This window comes from Parasteatoda tepidariorum, chromosome 4 (genome assembly GCF_043381705.1).
Source record: "Parasteatoda tepidariorum isolate YZ-2023 chromosome 4, CAS_Ptep_4.0, whole genome shotgun sequence".
In the NCBI taxonomy this organism is placed as follows: Eukaryota; Metazoa; Arthropoda; class Arachnida; order Araneae; family Theridiidae; genus Parasteatoda; species Parasteatoda tepidariorum.
The window spans coordinates 27031532-27056344 of NC_092207.1; the positions used below are offsets into that span (position 1 = coordinate 27031532).

General features: G+C 27.9%; 1 protein-coding gene across 1 annotated transcript in view; it reads right to left on the minus strand.

Moving 5' to 3' along the window:
* LOC107451469 (uncharacterized) overlaps window positions 1-24813 on the minus strand; it is a 173034-nt gene that overhangs the window by 15017 nt on the left and 133204 nt on the right. The window contains exons 2-3 of the mRNA XM_071179648.1: window positions 7922-8118; window positions 2146-2281 (exon numbers count right to left, since the gene is read on the minus strand). Of these exons, the coding sequence (XP_071035749.1) occupies window positions 2146-2281; window positions 7922-8118 (333 nt within the window). The remainder of the gene's footprint in view (window positions 1-2145; window positions 2282-7921; window positions 8119-24813) is intronic.

Consider the following 24813-nt stretch of genomic DNA (forward strand, 5'->3'; position numbering starts at 1 on the left):
CGCAAAAGCGGAATAGTTCCATCAAAAAGTATTCCCCGAAAGCAAATTTCTCCCAATAATTGATTCAGGAGTTCCCTTGTCTTCTGGATTGGTTCAAAATTGCAAGACTGCGGAGTTGGAGTTGAACATTAGTAGCCGGTAACATAATAGTAATATAATAGTTAGTAATAGTCGGTAACATAATAGTCGGTAAAATAATAGTAATATAAATTAAAGCCGGAAAAAAATAAGGAAAAGATATAATCCCGTTATCAGCTCATATATATATATATAATTTTTGAGTTACAAAATATCCCCTCTTCGCCAACTTTTAGGATTCAGAATAACTTGGTTTTTGTTTAGCAATGAATATAGTATTAAATCCTTAAACTATGTTCAAAATATTTTGTTTAAGTTAAAAAGTATTTTTAATTCGACTTGCAAGATTTTCACATTCTTATAATTCATAAATATACAGTGAATGCATCATCTTCACAGCAGCAAAAATAAATTTTTAAGCAAGTCATTGTATGCTGTGCATCATGAATACATATTTTAAACTTACACATATTTGCATACATTTTAAAGAAACTTTCACTCTCTATAATATTGTCGCAAGACGTCAGAATTTCAAACAAGATATAAACACCACTATTCAAAATATTACTCCATAAAATTTATCACTCATATTAAACATTTTGTTTCACGAAACCACCATCCTTTGCTTAAAATCTAAAGAATAAGTATTAAAATAGAGAGATCTCTCAATCTTTAAGCGACTCGTCCAAAATGAAATAGTCTCATTTGGAACTGCTCATAATTGTGTTATGAATTCAACTCGAATTCGTAAGTTATTCATAATGAAATAAAATCAAAATAATTTAAAAGGAGTTTATTTATTGTGAATACTTTCATTCCGCGAGATATTTCGGCGAAGCAATTCTCGAAACCTTTCTTATTCAAATATTTATTTCTATAGAAGCGTAAATTTATTGTAAAATGCAAGAATTAGTATTTCGGAAACGTACATTCATTGTAAAAAACGGAAAACACTTTTTTACTGCCGTTAAAAGTTCTATATGTTAATTATTGCCATACGTTTGATACAAAAAAAGTTAAGTCAATGTCTTTCTTTTCAAATTTAAAACAAAATCTCAACATTTGTTCATAATCTTCTATAAGGCTTAGATGTTATGAAATTTATACCTGTTTTTGAATGCGAAATATATTTTACATATGGTACTGTAGTGTATCTACCAGTACAAAAATACAATTCCAATTCACTAGCATATAAGACATGTTAACTCGATTCTATGATGGGGTACCTTTTCATAGATAAAAGTTGGCATTGTCTATAACTTCTCTCCCCGCAGTACTAATTTAGTAGTCACAGTACTTGTCTATTAGCACTAATTTAATGGAATAAAATAAAACAACTATTGCACGAGGAAGTTATGTTTTAACTGAAACGTTGGCACTGGTAAAATATTCAAACGAGAACAAAACGATAAAATTATGTAAAGATCAATCTAATTATTGAGAAGCAAAGTACAGTGTGCAAAACGAACCACTCTCAATAACTTTTGATCTAATGATCGGATCTATACGTTCTGGGACTTAATCTTGATAGTTCAATGAGATGATCTCAAATATGCTAATTAATTAGTGCAGACGATATTTAAAGTTACGAAATCAGACTTAAAAATGCACTTTTTTTTAAAAAATAAGCATAGCATGTTTTCGACAGATTTGGATTCCAAAATTGTAGGAGTAGCCGAATTCTTAGAAATATGGTCACAATAGTTTGGTCAGAACAGCGGTACGTTTTTTTTGCGTATTTCGCTATGTCTGTAATACTTTTTAAGTGAATTAAAAAATTTTTGGACACAATTATAAAATTCGGTTAGCCAAAGATAATTCCAGGAAAAAGTTCACTTTCAGCAAATATTTAGTAAGATGGAACAAAATGAAATTTTTCTACGCTGCTGAAAAAGATCAGCTCATTATTGTAATGTAATGCAGGTACTTTGACATAGCTAATATTTGATTTATGTTTCGTTAAGTTGATTACATGAATAGCTGTATAATCAAGTTATAGAGCATATTTTTACTGAATTTACAAACAAAAGTGAACTCTTTTTACTTAGCCCATAGTTCTTCTCTTACCTGTTACTGTGAGCGTCTTTTCCGCAGATACTGTTTGAAAGGATGGTAAATCTGCAGATATTTCGCATTTGTAGTTCCCTGCCGTTGTTTCATCCACTCCCTTGATATAAACCGTTCCGTTACTCGAGCGACCAAACTGCAAGGAGAGAATAGAATAGAATTAAGTTTCGAGAATTAGTCCCGCTAAATCGAAAGCTATCGTGACACCAAAGTTTCGTTTCTGGGATTCCAGATATTGCAGAGTAAGTTCCCACACGAAAACCCTCACGGTTGGTCGCACGATTCAATTACGTTGCATCTTCGAATGAACTTACTAATTAGAAAGTTTGATTTGATTCTCGCTATTATTCCAGGATTAAATCACATTTGCAATAGAAATTATGATTTTGAGACTGTAGAGATTAGAAAGATATTTAAACTGATTGATTACAATTTCTTGCTTTGTGTCAGGTTTGCAGTTTTAACTTGAAGGTTCTAATGAAGTTTGTAATGTTGTTAGATAGTTATGCAGAATCGCACTAAATTTTAATTTGATAATTCAATCACTGCTTACTTATATGCTGTTTCAAGATAGCAGACCACTTAAAATCTAAATAAAATATATAGAATTTTAATTCTAATATTTCTGTTTATTAATAATTCAAAATGGAAATGAAGAACAATGCATCAACAGTTCGTCCATCAGTGCATTTTAGCGACAAAGCTTTCAAACACGGTTTGGTCTTAAGTACAATCCTTAAGAGACCATTCCAGAGACCGTTAGACCAAAACTATGGCTCTGCAATTTAGAAAAAAGTGAAGACGGGCTAAAGGAAGGCCACACACTGAGGAAATTAGCAATAAGAAAGTCGCATATTGGTTTTGAATTCTTATATTTGTATTAGGATGCGCAGAGGTGATGTGCGCTTGCTAAAGCAAAAGTATTGTAAACTGTCTCCCGTATGCCTCTTACTTATCTCTCGTTCCCTTAGTGTATGGCCTGTTCATGTACTTGCTGAGTTTGCACTTGAAATGATTCAGATGCTTTTAACTCGCTGTGTGACAGTACTTTTCATGAAAGAGGTGATAAAATAATGCAAATCGAGCATTATCCTGTCCATATATTGCTGTTCTGATTGTGATGAAACATATAGAGACTGATCGTGAAAGGCCGTTCTTTGTTGACATTTCGGATTTATAGAAGAGGAAATAATGCAATAATGTATTCGGAAGCATTAATAAAGTTCATGTAGGTAATCAAACCGAAGGCCCGGGTAAGTTTTATCGCAGAGGATCACATTCGAAATTACTTCAGAATAAATTAAATAAGTCTTAGGGGAACCAAATCTATAGTCAAAACATTCCACCTGTGACATCCACGTGTTTAAAAAGCATTGTGGTAGAATAGAAGAATTGCTTTCAAGTGAGAGATGTAGTCTAAGTTCCTGTGCTCAACCGGTCCAAATAACATTAAAATATTTTTATTTATTTATTTTTTTCTTAGTAAAGTGGCGTAGATAGACAGGAAAAAGGCCTAATTAAATGTGGATAATGCTTTTAAGTTGTGTTGTTGTTAATGTTGACAAAAATGTAGACTAGTTATTTATTCGCTATTTCTGATATGCTGGCAGGATCTCAGTTACAGATTTTCTTTTTAATCTCCTTTTTCATGGCTTGGGTGGTCACGAGATGGTTGACTTTTTTAAGAAAAAAGGTGTCTTGAGTTACCATCAAAGCTTTCATTTTTGAACAGGTCATCTTAATGGTTTAATCGATCAAATAAACACAATCAAATAAAATGTTTTAAACCAAATCCAAAAAATATAAGAGCTAACTTTCTTGAGAAACAAACCGCTCTTTGTTTGGTTTTAAAGTTTTCTGCTTTTGTTATGCAAATTTGCAATGAGTTTTCAAGTTCCTATTTTTTTTTGTTTCGAAAAAATATATAATGTCTACCTTTTCTTCTGAAAAAACTGCGTTTTTTCAAGTGCTTAAATTTTCTGCTCTTGTTATGAGAACTTGCAAAGAATTTCTAAGTTCCATTTTTTTGTTTCAAAAGAAAAAAAACTGTTCTTTATTTGGTGGTTTTTAAGTTTTCTGCTCTTGTTATCCAAATTTGCAAAGAGTTTTTAAGTTTCTATTTTTTTTTGTTTCGAAACAAAAATATTAGATATAAATTTTGCGCATAGTTGTGATATTTTTTACATCTTGTAAACAATAAAAACTCTTTAAGTTTTAACATAAATATTGGTCGAGGCCTTAGATTGCATAACATATACGTTCGCAGAAGATTTGCTTGTTACGAAAAATATTAGTGTAACCAAACATATCTAACCCCATCGGTTGAAAATCTTTTCTTCACAAAAAATAGTTTTTAAGCAAAAAGTTATAAAATTTATTAATCTAATTATGAAAAAAGTAACTCAAATGACTTGAAAAATTGTGTTTTGAAATCACCGAAAATAACTCTTTGATATATTCACCGAGGGAAGAAATTTTCTTGAAAGTTTCCAGCAATTTAAAGTTATTATTTAAGATATTATTAATATGTCTGGCTTGATATGTCTGCCTTGAAAAACCAATTTGAGACACTGAAAACATTTTGAAGACCAGAGCTTTTCAGTAATATGAAATGTTTAGACATATTTTACTATTCAAAGATCAAAATAAAATGGTTTATGAAAAAAAAGTAGTGATCTTAACTAAAATAGATTTAAAATTGCTTTCGCAATATAAAAGTTAATTTTTGTAGCTTTTCGCTCTTTTGAATTTATTTTCGATCGATATGTTTTTAAGTAATACAAGGTTTCGAAACATGTTCTAAGAGATATTACTGTAGCGATTATCTAGCATATTTTACTATGAGACTTATGGTATTAAATACGCAATAAAATAGAAAAGACTGATAAATCATATATTTCAAGCTCTTGCATGAGGTTTAAATTTAACTATATATCTCTTGATGTAGAATGTGAGATTAATTTTAAAACTTTCACTTAGCACAAGGACACTTAACTGAAGGGACTTCAATTCCAATTTCGGATAGTTAAAATAAGACTCCTGTTTTTTGATTGAAAAATCTAAATTGTCAAAGGACAAAAAACATATCTGAAATCTACAAATTTCGAACTGTAACTGGAACAGATGTGGTACCAACATTAGTTAACTTCTCAAACAGAAGTTAGTTAGCAAAGAAACAAATGGAGCATAACAGAAAAATTATGTGAAATTAAAATTATAAAAATTGCATGATGTATAAAATAATGTGTGCATTATTTTAGCTTTAATGTATTCTTACCCAGGTATATTCAAAAGTTACACTGAAAATATATAAATCCGATTGACTTAAATAGCTCATACACATAGTAACATGATTCTTCTGCATTAATATCCATGTGAAAGAAGCTTCTTAATTAATCAGCTAGAGTATTTTCAATACAATGGATTAGAGGTGATACGATTTGAAGGAGGTACGATTTGAGAAACTCTTCTCGATTCCTATTATTGGGAGTACATATTAGTTCAGTCCGTTTTTTTGTGATCAAAAGTGCATTTATTTCAGAACAAAATGAATGAACAGATTAATCAAAGTATTGTCCATCGCTGGCTACTACTTTTTCCCACCTCTAAGCCAATTTTCGAATTCCATCTCGAAAAAAAGGCTCGTCTTTTGAGGCGATCCAAGTTAGGAGCCAATTTTTGATTTCTGCGAAAGAAGTGAACTGGTGACTTGCCAAATCATGCTTCATCCGTCGGAACAACCAGTAATCAGAAAGAGCAATGTACAGCGAATACAGCGGTTGGGATAAAATATCCCACTTGAGTGTTTCCAAATAATTTTTTACGACTTTCGCGACTTTAGGTCGACAGTTATTATGCAGAAGAATAACTTTGTCATGCCTTTGCTCGTATTCCGGCGGTTTTTCTCGTAATGCACGACTCAAACGAATCAATTGTAGCCTATACCGATCGCCCGTAATAGAATCACCAGGTTATAGCAGCTCATAGTATACAGAACTACTCACCATTCTTCATTCACCATTCACCATTCTTCATTTATCATTCACCATTCTTGAAACGTCGAAACCATTCCCTACATGATTTATCAGTTGGAGCATTGTCACTATAAACTTCTACAAACATTCGATGCGCTTCAGCTGCACTTTTCTTCAAATAAAGCAGAGACATAAAACCTCCCGCAAATGGTGCTTAGTTACCACAAAATTTGGCATTTTCAACAAAGTAAACAACAGGGGTTTTGTATGACGCTCAAAGCGATATAAACTGAATATTATTGACAGATGTTTAACCTCTCTGAAACCACCGAAACCAGCTGTCACTAAGAAACATTCATAACAGCAGAGTCCTCTCTTAAAAACGGACAGAACTATTTTGTACTACCAATGTAAATATCGTTTAGAAAAATCTAAAAAGTGGAATATATATATATATATATATANTATATATATATTGAAACAGTTTAAAAGCAGTTTTCGAAGGCTCTGTCGTCACTTAAATAACATATTTCTACGAATTATCTGGTACTTTTATTTTTATTTTTTTTCTCCAATGGCAGGCACTGAATTTGTATCTTTGCCTATACTATGCCAGAATTGTTGCTCATTTCGCGTTACCCTGTGGGCACCTGTGAACCAAAGTTACGGAGGCGAGCAACGTTGCCCACGCCACACTGCCACAAACCCGTTTATAGGGTGGGCCACATTCACACATCATACACACAACAGAGGACAGCACAAAGAGAGAGAGAAACATCCATGCCCAGAGCGGGATTCGAACCCACAGCCTATGGCTTCGCAGTCAGGCACGCTAAGCGCTCGGCCACCTGGACGGCCTGGTACTTTTATAATTGCTGTTAGTTTGCAACAGTTCATGACTCACGTCAGCTTAATCCAGAACCTTCAACGCTAATTTTGAAAATGGCTCAAAAAATCCATAGAAAGAGAAGTCACAGTTTTGTGAAGAGAACAGAATTTCTGATCTGATTTTTTAATATATAAAAAATTATTCCACTGTTGCATGATCTGGGATCATAAAAATTTAAAAAAATTAGAATTATTCGTGGATTTAGGTCACCTTTATCCAAGCAGATATTGGAGGTGTTTAAAAAAAAGGTTTAAAAACGTTTGAATTATTATAGTCCATTCCACAGCCCAGATAATTCTTAATAAGACTATAAATAAAGTTCAAAATTCTAGCTTTGCTGAACTGTTGATTCTTTAATTTCTTTGGAAAAAGAACTTTGAAAAACACTTTCAAACAATTTTCAATTAAGGTTTAAAAACAAAAACCATGGACTAGATAAAATACCAAAACTCACGTTTATATCTAATCCCTGCAACGGGAAGAACTGATTAGGAGGTTTGTCGCTGCTCAAATAGCTCAAAAAATCCATATAAAGAAAAATTACAGTTTTGTGAAAAGAACAGCGTTCGTGATTTGACTTTTTATTATTTAAAATGTTATTCCACTGTTGCAAGATCTGGGCTCATAAAAAATTTAGAAAATTAAGAATTGTGCGTAGATTTAGATAATTTTTATTTATTCAATCAGATATTGGTGGTGTTTAAAAAAAAGGTTTACAAACTTTTTAATTATTCAATATTATTTGCCCATTCTAATGCCCAGATAATTCTAAATAAGATGGTAAATAAAATTCAAAATTCTATCATGGTTCTTTAATTTCCTTGGAAAAAGAGCTCCGAGAAACACTTTTAAGCAATTTTCAATTAAGGTTTAAAAACAAAAACCATTGACTAGATAAAATACCAATACTCACGTCTATATCTAATCCCTGCAACGGGAAGAACTGATTGGGGGGTTTGTCGCTGGGCACATATCGGAAGAACTCCATGTCGTCTCTGTACCATTTGAGTGAGTAAAGTGTGTCGTCTTCTAGGTCAAAGACGCACGTCAATGTCGTCTCTTCTCCTGACACCACGAGCTGCGGAACCTCCAGAGCCATTAGACGCAAGCCTGCAACGAGGAAGAATGTATGACTCGTTATTAAAATCGCATTCCATCCTGCCTGGTCAATATCGCGAAGAATGTTCTTTCTCTGGTGTGAAGCCGCCTGATTAAATGGATATTTGGAGCTGGATCATTATCTATTAGATTCTCGTTTGTTACTGAGATTCTCTGTTGTTTTAATAACGCCATTTTGTTTTTTGTGAAAGACTATCTCTGGTATTTTTTTTCTCCCTTTTAATTTAATGAAATTTGGGTTATTTGAATGATTTCTTTTTGGACCTAAACTTTTCAATTAAATGAATGAAAATAAAATAAACAATTAAAAAAAATATTGGAATTTAAAATGCAATTAGTTTTATTTTTTGGAAATAAATTTAATGTTGAACGTATGGTAACTTAATTTTAATAAAGATTTGAAATGTTTTCTTTTGTATTAAGTGTTATTTGAGTCTTGAGGGATTTATTATTCATTCGAACCTTTAAAAAAAAATTTTGATTCGTTTTTAAAAATTTTATTACTTGGTAGGAAAAAAATTCGATAAAAATATTAAAATTTCTACAATAATTATAGTAATATATACTGCAAAGAAATGTTAGAAACTAAAAATATCACGATTGTTGATTTTTGTGTGATATTTTACTGATTTGTCCTAAGGTTAACAAGTTCTTGACGATTGAGCGTTTCATCCGGTTTTAATCGTCAAGAACCGACAATTATCAAAAACTCAAAATTTTGGTGCAGAAAATAATTATTATCCACTATAAATATGAAGTAATTATAAATAAAACCTCATATTAAGTTGTAAATGATCAAAACAATTATATTCTTAATCATTTTGACATAAAACTCCCTTTTAATTTTAACAATTACTGTCAAAAAACCAAAGTTTTTGAGTGAAAGTTATGATCTATTGTAAATATTAGATAATTATAAATAAAAAAATTATGTAAAATTGTCTTTTTCTTTAATTATTTTTAGTAAAAATACAGAAATAATCATCACATAAAAACACTTATTAATCATCTTGCTCATTATGTATAAAATCAATTTTCATTATATTCCCATTATAACTCTTACTTTCTCTGGGGCATTCGATTTTTAAAAAAGAAGATCTTATTATTCATAGTTCAAGATCTTTATTTTGAAGATCTTTGTGCTCGAAGTTTATTTTTCAGTTTTGTATACGTAAGACAAATTCATAAAATATTCTTTCGATTGATGCTGAGTTGCATAGACTAGAATGTAAACGGACAAAATTGTTAAAACACAGTAAAATTAACATATGTTGGAAAGTTTATTCCAATTACCGTTATAAATATTAGTAATTAACTTAATAAAACACTTAATTGATTGAAATTAATTGATTAAATTTTTGAAAAGATTGATGGAAAAAAAACTGATTTAAACACACATTTATATTTTTATAAATTACAATTAATTCAATTAACAGGGAATATACTACGATCATGATTTATAGATGTTTATATCAACATTAACAATAAATATTGAGAATCGAATACAATTTCACAAGTTGAGACCTGACAATTATTGGTGATGTTAGTACTTTAGGTAAACAATTTACCCAAATTAGGGCGTGAAAAATTAAAAACAATATTGATGAAAATTAGCACTTCCTATTTATTAGTTGCAATATAAACTGTATAGCTATAATATCGAATTAATTATCTGAAGTATTGTGCCATTTTATTGAAAAAGCAGTTATTAGTTTCAATTTTATGCATAATCTACAATATATATCATAATTATAGTATAATTATAATGTATATTGTACTATTGTATATTGTATGTAATTACATTATGCATGATTTAAGCTGTTGAATACTTTGATTTCTAATAAAATTTTCCCAATAACGGAGAAAAATATTAAAACAGGTTCTTGACAGTTTTTGTTCCATTTCAACAGTTTTAAACAATTTTCAAATAGTACTCGCCAACTCAAATCAAAAACCAGCTTTAGAATGATTTTTGTTTCATTTTATTCATTGAAATGTGCTCTATTGATTAAGTAATTCTAAATTTTTAAAGCGTTTAAAAATTTTATAAGCTTAACATTTAAAACTTATTGATCAATAAAGCACATTAAATGAAAAAAAAATTATTAATTATTGAAAAAAATAAAGTAATTCTAGACACATAATTTCCCTTAAGTTAACATGGAGAAAGTTTGTCTGAAAGTTGTCCCTTAGATCGGAAAAAAGCTAGAAAAAATTTAAGTTGGACTTCTTATATTTTCTATTTTTTCAGTATTAAGGGGTTCAATAATATTAATTGATTTAATTAAATTGAGTAATTTTCAATTTAGTCGTTAAGAACTTAAAGTAAATCAGCTGCACAGTTTTCCGAGAAATAATAATTTAAAAGGTGGCTTTTATATAAAATTTTTTTTTAATAAGGCTTGTTTCTGAAAAAATTATTCAAATATTTTGTTTTAAAATTTCAATATAAAAACCAAATTCAAAAAAAAAAAAGTCAGCCACGTGAATCAATAAAACCTTTCAAAAGATATTGCAGAAAGTTTAATTCGCAACAACGGTTTTAAAGAATAGATTTTTAATTTTTTATTGAGTGTAAACTACGCCACACAGTTAGGGGTGACTAATTATAAATATTTGCAAACTGCTTAAAAGAAAGAAACCTAAATCCCGTTCTCGAGAAATTGAGCCACGCATATACACACACATGCCGACAGTTCTCTTATTTAATATGAAAAGGGAATAAAAAGGTGTTTTATAAATAATTTGGCAATCATAATATAGCATACAAAAATTATTAAAGCTTAAATTTGCTTGTAAAAATAATAGGGCAATTTGAAAGATATATATATATTTTTTTAATAGAAATTTGAAAAAAAAAACTTATTTATTTACAAAACATTTTCCAAAGTAAAGAGTAGCAGCTTATGAAAAACCCCATTCAAATATGACTGCAAACATAAAAAACAATAATAAATCTAGTGTAGGTCATACAATAACAATAAATTTTTTTCACATTTCATAAAATGTCAATTAATGCGCGAAAAAAATAAAATCTGAGTAACTTTTGATATAATAATCGGATTTTTACTCGCGCAACCTTAATATTTCCGGCAACACATATTGAAGATGTAAATTAATTAACGCAAACAGATATTTTAAGTTACGAAATCTGGCACACAAAAGTTATTTCTTCGAACAAATTAGCATTATACAGTTAAATAAAAATATAGTTTTTGACTGTTATGGAGTTATAAATTGTTTTTGTTTTTAAAAAAAAACGCTACGTGTCAACGACATTCAGCTGTGTAACGTGATCACCTTAAATATCATCAGCACTAATTTGTTACAGGTATGCTTCTTAACCATTAGGACTGAAACTTTGCACATGAAAAACCAGTAAAAATAGTTTTTTTTACCTATAAAACGAATACGATATTACAATAAACACGTGTTTCTTGTAGCCGTAAGCGATAATAATTTGATTTTTCGTTCTGACTCATACTTAAAAAAATTAAAGCAAAATAGTAGGAAAATATTCAACCAAATATAATTAGAATTCTTATTTAATTAATGACTAGTTATTGTGAAACTATAATTAGTATTTTAATAAAATTTAATTTTAATTACTGTCAAATAGAAACAAGCTTTAAATTGTACCTTACTAAAATTCACTTTAACGCAATGCATTAATATGACTCATTTTTAATTAATTACAGATGAAAAACTTTTCTACAGTATTCTACATTGTACAAAAATTTAGAAATGAAAAAAATTGCAGTTGGAAATAAAAAAAATACTATATCTCTTGCAAGTCAATTGCAGTCAAAAATGCATTATTTTGATAATTATTTTATTACAATTTAAAAAATTTGTTATTGTAATAGAAAAGTGCAATGAAATCATTAAAACTGAGCTTAATTCAAGTGCAAACAATTTCATAAATATATTAAAGCTTTTCGTTAGCTTATTAAAAATAATATCTAATTACAGGAAGAGAAAGGATGTTGCTAAAATTAAAAAGCAATTTTTATAGAGTCTAAAATTGCCTACATTGCAAACAGCTTTTAAATTAAATTTAATTACATGAAATAGATTTTTAAGACATCTATTTAAATAGGATTAGATATTTCCATAATTTATAATTTATTTCTATAATTTATGCTCTATTTCTGCATATAGATTAATTTTAATTTTCTTTCATACGTTATATTTCTCATTTACTTAAATATGTTACATCAAATCGTACATTGTTAATTAAAATAGAATTTTATATTTTTAATAACAATTAATCAGAGTCAAATGCGTAGGTTTGAATTTTTATTTTCTAATAAATTTAATTTGGAAACAAACCTTTTTCAACTACGTAAGACTACAAGTATTTATAGTCCATCAATTGTTGCAAAAAAGTATTTCTATAAAAAAATACCTTTTTGCTTATATAATTAGATCATATCAATATCAAATATTTTTTTTTTACGTAAAGCTTTGTTATATCATTATTGTTGATATTTAAAAATTCTCTGCTCTCCTTTGTAGATTTGAATGAGACCAAATTCTAAACGATAGACCAAAACGTTTAGAAGTTATAATGGTTTTATGTAGAAAAATACACTGTAACAAATTCCTTAACAAATTATTGTATAAGGTAACGGCACTTTGGGGGCCATTCGTAAAATCCAATTTGATGTAAAATCCATTTTTATCGCAAAATATTATACCATAATTTTTACAGTAATATTTATTTAATGAGAATGATTCAGAGACATTACGGTAATTATTACTGTAAAAAATACTGTATATCAGACTTTTTTGTTCCGTATCATGTTTCGCTACGGCAATGCTGATATTTTTTAAAGGAATTTTTTTACAGTGTACAATGCTTTTACGCACTGTGACTGACTATGGTCACCTACATGCACACGACTTGTATGCATTTACGTACCTGACACTGTTATCTGAAATGTGAAGCATTGTTTTATGTGTATTTTGGCGTTACATTTAATGCAACCAAACACGAAACACTAGGACTATTAGTTGGAAGGGTTTTTAACCATTTCTCTATCAGCGTCCTGTCTCATACTATCAGCTTTTTTATGCCCGTATGGTCATGATGTGCCCATGCAACGAAGGTAAAAATTGCATTGAAATTGAATTCGTCGCTACTTACACGTCACTTTAAATCCCGCGATTACTTTTGTATTTCTGAATATTGCTGAGAGATGGCGCAACGAGTCACACTTTCTTCACAATTTTCACGGTGAGATTTCCCGCATTGAATTGAAATCAAAATCATTTTGTACTTTCTGTAATTTCGCTTTCATTAGTGTTATCGTTGCATGCCAAAATAGTTTTGTTGTATTCAGTGAGTTAGTCCGAGGACAGTAAATGTATTATCTCTCAGTCGGAAGATGATAGTTCTGATTTATTAAGTGTAGGGTTAAAAAATACATTTTCCAAATATTTTTCACTCAACTTTAATAGTTATTTTATGCAGATAATTATCTTAAGGCAATAGAGTTGATGAATATGTTAAAACAATGTATTTTTTAAAGATAAAACTTGATTGCATTGCAGTGAAAATTGGAGACCAGAGGACAGGAGATCACATCTTTTATCACCAAAAGGTCAAGCAAAAAACTGCTTGCTGACAAAAATGTTTTGCATTTTCGAATTTAGGATAGAGCATATACTAATTTTCAGCAATAAAAAAAAAGCATTTTTTTGGTCGGAAAATTGAAAAAAAATCCGACGGAAAAAGGGTTTACTGTTTTCGACATGTACAGTGCACAAAAAAAAAAAAAAAAAAAAAAAAAAAAAAAAAAAAAAAAAAAAAAAAAAAAAAAAAAAAAAAAAAAAAAAAAANTAGAATACATAATTCTTTAATAATTCACATTTAATCATCAGTTAACATAAATTCTATAATTACTATGATATTTTTTAATATAAACTTGTTACGCGATAGAAAATACTTTTTCGATAACCTAAATTGAAACCTCTTTAAAATTCAGCAATTATGTATGATTTTAAAATCTTTTTTATAAATCGGAATTCTATAATAATTCGTATTTAGAATAATTTGGAAGAATTTTTAATAACTCTTTTTCAGTATAAAATTCCCAACTTATCTCAGTGTTGTAATACATTTTATTTTTTGTAATTTTGTTAACGTACATGGAATAAAAATCACTAAAATTACTATTTTGACAGCTGAAAAAACTTCTTTAGAATTGAATAATTATCTATAAGATATTAGAAAATTTTATGTAGAAATGGAATTCAATAATCATGCGGATTTGATCCGCTAAATTTAAGTTTAATATCCATATTTCTGTACCTAATTCCCAACTTCATTAGATGTTTTGCCATATTTATTTGTATTAATTTAAAATGACAATCGGGTAATAGAAAATGCTAAATTACTATATTTATATAACTGAGAACCTTCTTTAGAATTTAATAATTATGTATAAGTTACTCTTTTTCTAGTTTTTTTTCTACTTTCTTTTACTAGTTTATGTATACTAATTATGTATAATACTTTTTTTTCAAACCAATTATCAACTTAATTTTATTTGTTATAAATAATTTAAAACACCAAGCAAGTAACAGAAAATATACTAAAATTACTATTTCGAGAAATGAAAACAATAAAATGTAAACAATTGTGTATAAGGTTTGAAATTTTTTTATAACCTTGGAATTCTATAATGATGTGGATTTTGTCAGTTAATAGGAAGAATTTGCAACGCTGTATTTTTGCATTCAATCAGGTATTTTTTTATGTTTTTTTGTTATAATTTTGAATACTAAACAAGTAATATGAAATGCTAAAAATTCTATATTGACTACTCCAAAAAAGTAATAGAAAATGTCAAAATTACTATTTTGACAAAAGAAAACAATCAAATTTAATAATTATATATGAGATTTAGAATTTTTATATAACACTGAATTCTACAATAATACGGATTTCAGAATTTATAATATTTTTCTCGTATATAATAATTATTGTTTTTAAAATTATCGTTCTTATTATCACACATTTAGTAAAAATTACGAAACGGAATAATTGTTTTTTTTTTGCGCTGCTTTAAAGTATCCTTATAAAATTACTAAATTTTACCTTATTTACCAAATTTTAGCATGCATTATAAAGCAACATTTTATTGTTAATTTGGCCATAATCAATACTAAAGAGCTTATGTAAATATTAACATGCTTTACGGTGTTCACATGCAGATACTAAAACGGTAAATTTTACTATATTCTGCTAGTTTTGATCATACTTTTCTTTCTCAGTGCAGATATTATTTATTAATTTATGAGAGGTATATAATTATACAACAGTACATTAGTGTATTAGTACATAACAATATATATTAGTATGTAATCATTTGTATATAACAATATATTAGTATGTAACAATGTATTAGTATGTAATCATTTGTATATAACAATATATTAGTATATAACAATGTATTAGTATATAATATAATATTGTTACATGCTAACAGTATATTAGTATGTAACAATATCATTCTTCTGAGGGAAAATACTAGTTTTACTGGACTGTTATTAAAGCGTAACACTGAAATATTTTACCAAAGACTTTTTTTCAACTGATTCAATGCTTTGTTAATTTTTTAATTTGTTAATTATATTTTAGATGTTGTTTTTAACGAATTTTTAAATATTTTTTTTCTTTGTTTAAAAATAAATTAGTCAATTTTATTCACAACTAATATTTATAGTATGACAAACTATTAGAATATTTTGGTTGCTGTAGTTTTGATAAGAAACTAACTATTGCTTTCTAAAATTTTTTTTGATGCAACGAAAACAACAAACTGAAAATCAAAAATATGAATTTAAATTTTCTTTTTAGCATTTAGCAACACAACCATGTAATATCAATTTTTCTAATGTATATTTCATGCGTACTTTAAAGTAAACATCACTAACTGGGAAACGAAAAATTCTGAAAACATAAACGCAACAGAATGTAACGAAAAGCAATTCATCTACACATAAAATGTTCTTTAACGCGATCGCAATATAAGCATAACAAAAGATTTCCTCGATATGAGCTTCAAGCTGGCGAAGCAACTTGTATACTTGAATGTTTTGTTAAACATGATGCATTCTGGGATTTGGCGAGCTAAGGAAAGTATGTGTCAATAACTTCTACTTCTGAAACCTCGCGTGAAGTATTAGAAATAGATAGAGGAACAAACACAGATTTGAAATTTTGAAGCCAGACCATCAAGCGTGTTTGAATAAATCGCAGTTATGAATGTTTACATGTTCCATACTTTGACTTCAAAAGCGTCAGAAGAAGTTTGACTTCTACATTCGATTTTGCATTTTGTTCTAATGACTTCTTCGGGTTATTTGTTGGCTGCGAAAAATTCTAAATATGTTGTATCTTTAAAGGTTTAAGTGTTTGGCGATGAAGCATCCTATAGAAACCATTTCTGAATTAAATCTTTTTAAATAATATGTTAATAAAGAGGATTTTTTTCTATTCTATACTTTTCTATACTAAAATATCTATTAAAAAACGAGAGATTTGGATCGATAAAAAATAAGTAGTTAAACATATTTTATTTCTAGTAGCAATATAGTAGAATGAAAATATTGAATATTTATAAAATGAAATTTTTAATAAAAATCTTTCTCTAAAAACTTTTATTTCATTAACATATTGAAATAAAACATGAGGCGTCTCTCAAAACACCAAACAGCTCGTTGGTTCAAAAATAATTTATTTTAAAAAAATGCTAGCAACTCCCAAACTCTGCACATTCAATAAAACTGAATATTAATTTGTCAGTTTTCATTTTCTTTTAAACTAGATAAAAATTATAAAATATAAAATATAAATTAAATTATAAAATAATATAAAATATAATAATCAATGAAATTTAAAAATAAGTTTAATTTTAAAATAAATTTAATTTATTTGTTTATTTCATTGCTAGATTGATTTTAATTTTTAATGCGCTTAATAATAATACTGATTTGCAGATTTATAATAAATAATTTTGTTCCCATTTTTCTTTTTCAAATTTCATTCAATACCAAATATTTTTTAATGAAATTAATTTTTAAATACCAAGCAAATAATAGCAAACTCTATACTTTTGTTTGGTTGCATGAAAGCTTCCTTAGAATTTAATAGCTATGAGATGGAAAGCCTTTCGAAAAATTTAGAATACATAATTCTTTAATAATTCACATTTAATCATCAGTTAACATAAATTCTATAATTACTATGATATTTTTTAATATAAACTTGTTACGCGATAGAAAATACTTTTTCGATAACCTAAATTGAAACCTCTTTAAAATTCAGCAATTATGTATGATTTTAAAATCTTTTTTATAAATCGGAATTCTATAATAATTCGTATTTAGAATAATTTGGAAGAATTTTTTCAGTATATAATTCCCAACTTATCTCAATGTAATATATTAAATTTTTTGTAATTTTGTTAACGTACATGGAATAAAAATTACTAAAGTTACTATTTTGACAGCTGAAAAAACTTTTTTAGAATTGAATAATTATCTATGAGATAGTAGAAAATTTTATGTGAAAATGGAATTCTATAATCATGCGGATTTGATCCGTTAAACTTAAGTTTAATATCCATATTTCTGTACCTAATTCCCAACTTCGTTAGATGTTTTGTTATATTTATTTGTAATAATTTAAAATGCCAATCGGGTAATAGAAAATGTTGAAATTACTGTTCATATAACTAAAAACCTTCCTTATAATTTATTAATTATGTAAAAGTTACTTTTTTTCTAGTTTTTTTTCTACTGTTTTTACTAGTTTATGTATACTAATTATGCATAATACTTTTTTTACAAACCCAATTATCAACTTAATTTTATTACTGGGATATATTTTATTTGTTATAAATAATTTAAAACACCAAGCAAGTAACAGAAAATATACTAAAATTATTATTTCGAGAAATGAAAACAATAAAATGTAAACAATTGTGCATAAGGTTTGAAATTTTTTTATAACCTTAGAATTCTATAATGATATGTGTTCAGTATCTCGGAAAAAAGCGCCAATTTGTCATCTTTGTCTTAGCATCCTCGCCACCGTTTCTTGTAACCCCAAACAGTTGAAAATTAGTAGTTGCTATTATAGCATGAGTCTGCTCGTAGCACCAATGATAATAAAAATCTTAAATACAGTCCATATCTATTTTATTCATTTGTTATCAAACGAACAAGCATAGAAATCAAATCAATTGGTATCGAACAATATGGATTTTGTCAGTTAATACAAAGAATTTGTAACGCTGTTTTTTAGCTTTCAATTAGTATTGTTTTATGTTTTTTTGCTATAATTTTAAATACTAAACAAGTCATATAAAATGCTAAAAATTCTTTATTGGCAACTCCAAAAAAGTAATAGAAAATGCCAAAATTACTATTTTGACAAAAGAAAACAATATAATTTCATAATTGTATATGAGATTTAAAATTTTTATATAACATTGAATTCTATAATAATACAGATTTCAGAATTTATAATATTTTTCTCGTATTTAATCTCAAACTTCATAAAGTATTGTTCTACGCTTTTTTGTTATAGAAAATGCTAAAATTACATTTTTGACAGTTCAGAACCTTCTTCAGAATTAAAAGATAGTGTATGAGATTTGACACTTTCATAAAACATTGTCATTCTCTAATAATACAAATTTAATCAGTTAAGAGATGGAATTTTTGATGCCCTAATCTAATCTCAAATTTCATTCAATATTATGATATTTTTTTATTTGATATAGACTCTAGAATTTTTACAAACTTCCTAAAATGAATACATAGATGCATGCATGAATACAGACGAGGATGCTGAACAAAACTGCATATGTAATGTTTTTAGAATAGTATCACTAAAAAGAATTTTTTTATTCTCTTGAGATACTCGAGGCTTTATTTCGAAGAAAGATATTTTTGAAGAAAATACGAACCATGTGAAAAAATTTTCTATTTGATTATAAAAGGATTAATATTTTAGTGGATGATTTTTTAATGTATTCCTAAATTGAGTTAAGGATTAAATAATAAAGAATATTCTCTAATATATAAGGAATAATTTTCTTTTATAATCACCCATTCAATTAAATTTTATACCTGTTTCAATTAATTTTAATATTGAAGAAAAAAAAAGCATGCCAATAACTGTTTTGAGCATTCCTTATTCAATATCATCGCTTTGAAAATTTTTTAAATAATTGTTTTTGCAAATGCAATATTAGTTGTTTTCATTCTATTTGCAAAACAAAGAAATTTGAGAACGAAAAAGTTAAGAAACATACTTATAATATCTTGATGGTTGCGAGCAGAGCAATGAATATTCTCGGTAGTTTAAAAACTGATTTTGATATGCTAGATAAAAAGCATAAAAACCACACGTTAAATTCGTCTGCTATATGAAATGTTACACAAACATGCATTCCGCTATGCTTAAGATTTAATGGGAATGAATCAAAATCGAGAATATTGTATTTTAATCAATTGGGAAAAAGATACGAACAAAAGAGAAAAAGAAAACTATGACCATATACATTATAAACTAGTCAGAAAAATGTCTTTACATAGAAGGAATATAAAAAAGGGCACAACTGGACTATTGAAGGTATGAATTTATTCAGGTAAAATCAGTCTACCAATAGAGTTAGGATTATTAATTCTATATTATGCATCATGTTATGCATTATGGTTCGTTTTGGAGTTACGTATTTAATAGACTGAAAAAGGTATCATTTGGTGGAATACAAAATCAAACTCATAAAAATTTACTAAATTTTACTAAAATTTCGCTATAAAGAAGTTTTTAACAATACTTTGTTGATGATACTTTTTGGGTAAACTTGATTATATTTTTCCTGAAAGACTAAACTGACTTGAATTCAGTTGTAAGCAAGCGAATAAATAGAAAAGTAATTTGCAAAATTGAACCTTTAAAACTTAAAGAAGCTTTATACAAATTAGATACCATCAAATCATTTTACTGTGCTTCTTTAGAATATTAAACTATGTTCATAGTTTTGTGAACTTTTAAACTTATCTGCTTAGAAATTTCAACTTGCACAAATACCAGATAAGATATGAATTAATACTTTCTTATTTCACTTACAAGAGCCTTTTATAACCAGCTTAAAGGCCCTTAGGTCTGAACTGCGACTGTGGTCTAATCAAATCTAAGAATCTCTAATCTATAATTATCATAGTGAGAAATTCAAAAAAAAATTAATTTTATTTCTATAAGCTTTTGCAAGTTCAGAAATTTTGAGACTCAATTTTGGATTGTTTAATGATTATTGTGATTGGAGAACTATACTTGTTAATGTTTGTTGAAAAGTATGCATTATTTTCGCAAGCAAAGATTTATTATCAGGGAGATATTTATTGAATAAGTAAGTGCATAATTAATTCAAAATAATTTAGTTTTTTTCAAAACAATAGCTTGTTTCCATGAAATTGCAAGCGAGCTCCTCTAAATTGTCATATTCCTTACATATTTTTTCAAGAATGAAAATTTTGCTAGAAAGTTATGTTTAAATTTCATAGTTACGATCGTCATAATAACGATCGTTATAATAAACAGTACTGGGAGCCGAAGATTTTCGAAATTTATTAGATCAAATATTTATGATAAAGTGACAGGCAGCAATAGCCACGCTGTAAATTAAGCCAACCGAGCCTGATCAATGATAACGAATTACCTACTTAAAAAAAAATATGGCGAGAGAAAAACTATAGCGATGTTTCAAAATTACGGTAAACATACATCGGTCATAAATATTTTTATTGATGGTTTGAAGTTAAAGAAAATAAAAATTTTAAAGTAGAATTTGGCAACCACTTTTCTGCGACTAGAGCAATAAGTTAAATATTGTTTCCATTGGATAAATATTATAAAATTTAATTTTAATTTAAGGATCAAATGAATTCAGATAGCTAGAAAACATGTAATGTCCATAATGGCACTATATACTCTACTAGTCACACAGCAAGTCAGGTCTCTACCCCTATCTTAAGACTCAAGATATATTTTCCATTCTTAATTTTCCGTTACAGTTATCTTTATCAATTCAATTATTTCATGTTTAGATTAAATATACTCACATATCAAAATGCCAAAAATTTCGATCAAATCCTGTCACACAGGAGAAGATGTAGAATAAGATTCTGTCCAATCCGGAAATCGAACATTGCGTGCCGCGTAACAGTAGCGTACATTAGAACCCGAATTCGAACAAAAGAGTTTTAAAATAACCTTCCATTTAGTGCAGGACACGGTTATTATTTTAGATCTCCTCATCATCAATATGCACCAAGATCTTCATCGTTTTCAAGGAAGGCTTGCCTTTTACCCCGAAGTCATTGCCTTCCCCTCCTTTCCCACCTCCATCTCGAGTCCCTTCCACAATATCCTCACACGCCCCCATCTCTTTATTGTCAATGCTTATGCTTACCCATTCCATCTCCTTCTCCCCTTCCACCCTCTATAATCGATGTTCCAACCCATCTTCAAATTTTATGGAGCATGATCGCAGTCGCTCAAAATCAAATCATATTCTCTACTGCAATGAGTTCTCTTCTTTTTGCTCAGCATCTTTTTTTTTTTTTTTTTACTTGGAAGGAATATACATTTTTTATTTCTCAAACGAAAGACAGAAAAAACTTTTTGAATAAAAAAAACTAAAAGATTTTTTTTTCGGAGGATATGACCGAGAATTCGCGTAATCGTTGGAGGATTTTCGCAAAAATTGTGTGTTTTATGTCCTTCTTCATTGTTTGAAGTGGTCGAAACGGCATGCTGAAGTTATTTTGTTTGATAGTTTTATGTATATATTTGTACGGAGATATTTATATCTATATTACTGTTCAAAAAGCTCCGTATAAATGGATCTTTACATTGAGAGTGATTTGTAGATACTTCTTTGCTTTGAAACTGGGAATAAATTTTTTCTAGCTAAATTTATGGATTCTTCAGAATGATTATGTAAAGAAAAAAAAATAGAGAAATGCATTTTATTATCTAAATAAGTAGTGATGGAATTAAATCTTTCATTGATTTTTAGATACGCTCTCTTCATCATATTTAATGTACTTAACGACATATTTCTTGCGTCTTATATTGAATAAAATATTTATGGAGGTGGTAAATCAAAAGTGGAATTATAATTTCTCTTTCTTCCGAAAGTAAGTAGAAATCTTAAACAGCCTCATAAAGGGAAGCTAAAAAAAATCTAAAATAACTTCGAGAACAAAAGTAAATGAAAATCTAAAATAAGTCTTCTTTGTTTTTATCCATAAATTATGAAAACCATTTATTATTATAAATATTTAAAATATAATTATGGTTAATTGAGTGTCCGTCAAAAATGAAGGTATTGCATGAAATATTTATATTTTTATCGATTTTATTGCTGAATAATTAGACGAATAAACAAGTTATAGATATCTGGTATGATGTTTATATTTTCCAACGTAACTTGTTTTGCTGATTTCAAATCTGAAAACCATTTTTCTCGATCAAGTCAGGTTTTTATGACATTGACAAAAATTAAATTTCATGAAAAACCATTTAATTTTTATAGAATGTAGTTTAAATTTTATTAATTTTAATGGAATACTTTTTAAATTTTATTAGTTTTAATGGAATACTGTCTAAATTCATTAATTTTAAAGAAATACAGATTACATTTTATTAATTTTAATGAAATATTGATTCAATTTTACTAATTTAATGCATTGTTCACAACGACTACATGTTTTTGCCACAGACACCAAGAGTTGGTGAATCTCTTTGGCATGAGTGACACTTTACACTAGAAGCCCCAGAAAAAAGCGCTGAGGAATAAAGCTCTAGAAAAAAAAGCAAAGAAAAAGAGCATTGAAAAAAGCATCAGGCAAAAGAGCACTACTTTAACAATTGCATAAATTCAATGACTGATTTGATTCAGACTGTTCAACATGAATTCAATATAGTTAAATATTTATTCGAATTTAAACAGATAGCTTAAAATAAATGGATAATAATAAATAAATGGATAGATAAAAAGCTTGAAGCTTGCGGAAACTTGCATTTTAATGCATATTGTGATTATGTTAATTGCACATTATACAATTGTATAATATACTTAATAGTTGTACATGTATAATGTATCAATTAACAATCAGGGATTAAATGTTGTGATAAGTAAAAAATATATAGATAAAATTAGGAATTTTTTTATATTAATACAGCTTTTTTTTTTTTTTTTTTAAAAATTCCATCGATAAAGCAATTTTATATCTCAGTTAATGTAATTATTAGAAATCATAGATCTATTTATTTCAGTTGTTCCATTTATTCCAGGAGAAATTTTGCTAAGCAGTATGAAATTAGTAAAGTTCCTTCCACGAACTTTAAATCAATCCTTGAATTTCAAAAATTTTTTTGTTAAAAAGTTATCTAACTTCATTTCATTAAAATAAATATACCACGAACCTTAAATCTATCCTTGTATTTTAGTTATTTTTTGTTAAGAAATATCTAATTTCATTATAATAATTATTTAATTACTTTAAATTGGGCATGAATCTGCTCAGCCGCCGAAACCAAATTGGACATAAATTCATTAAAGTAAAAAGTGTTTGGGCACTTTTAAATTTGGCATGAATCTGCTCAACGACCGTAACCAAATTGGACATAAATTCATTAAAGTAAAAAGTAGTTAAGCACTTTTAAATTTGGCATGAATCTGCTCAGCAGCCGAAACCAAATTGGACGTAAATTCATTAAAGTAAAAAGTATTTGGGCTGTTTTAAATTTGGCATGAATCTGCTCAACGGCCGAAACCAAATTGGACGTAAATTCATTAAAGTGAGAAGTGTTTGGGCGCTTTTTGACTCCTTTAGGGCTTTCTTTCCGGTATTTTTTGAGGGGTTCTTTTCGGTGTTTTTTTGCCAATGCTCTTTTTTTTCTTTTACCATTAGATATAGTGTGGACTTTTAAGATGTGTACAACACTGAAGTATACCTTATATTAAAGATGTACTTTCATGTGTGATGGTATGGATTTTATGCGTGATGTATTTCAAACTAGATGTTTCTGTACAGTATATATAAATTTGATGTGAATATTCATGATGTGAATTCTCATCTGGTACTTCGCTTGACTGTTCATCAATGGAAATAAAAATAAAATATACCGATTTAGAAATTAGTTTTGGACTGGAGAAAAAAGATCAAATTACCATAAGAAATGTTTTAGATCTTTGTTGATCGGGGCGAATTAAACTTCCAAATCAATATATTTGTTCAATTTTTGTGAGGGCAAAAATAGTGCTAATTCTTAGTCATGCTAAATTTGAAACATTAATTTGCATATTATATATACATATATAAATCCGTTTAAAAAATCCATTTATAAATATTTAAGGGTTGTTATATTTAGAGAAAAAATACTACTTGCAGAGGAGTCAGTTCTCTGAATTTCCATAAGTGTGTTCTCACGTAGTATTTGTAAAGATTTTCCCTTTGATAGATTTCATCTTTCAGAATTCATTTGTGTCTTAAGTGTTTTAAAATGAAATTAAACACCTAAAGTATAAAATAATGAACTTTTTTTATCTTTAAAATCTATATTCAAAATTAATCTCGGATATTTTGGAGAAA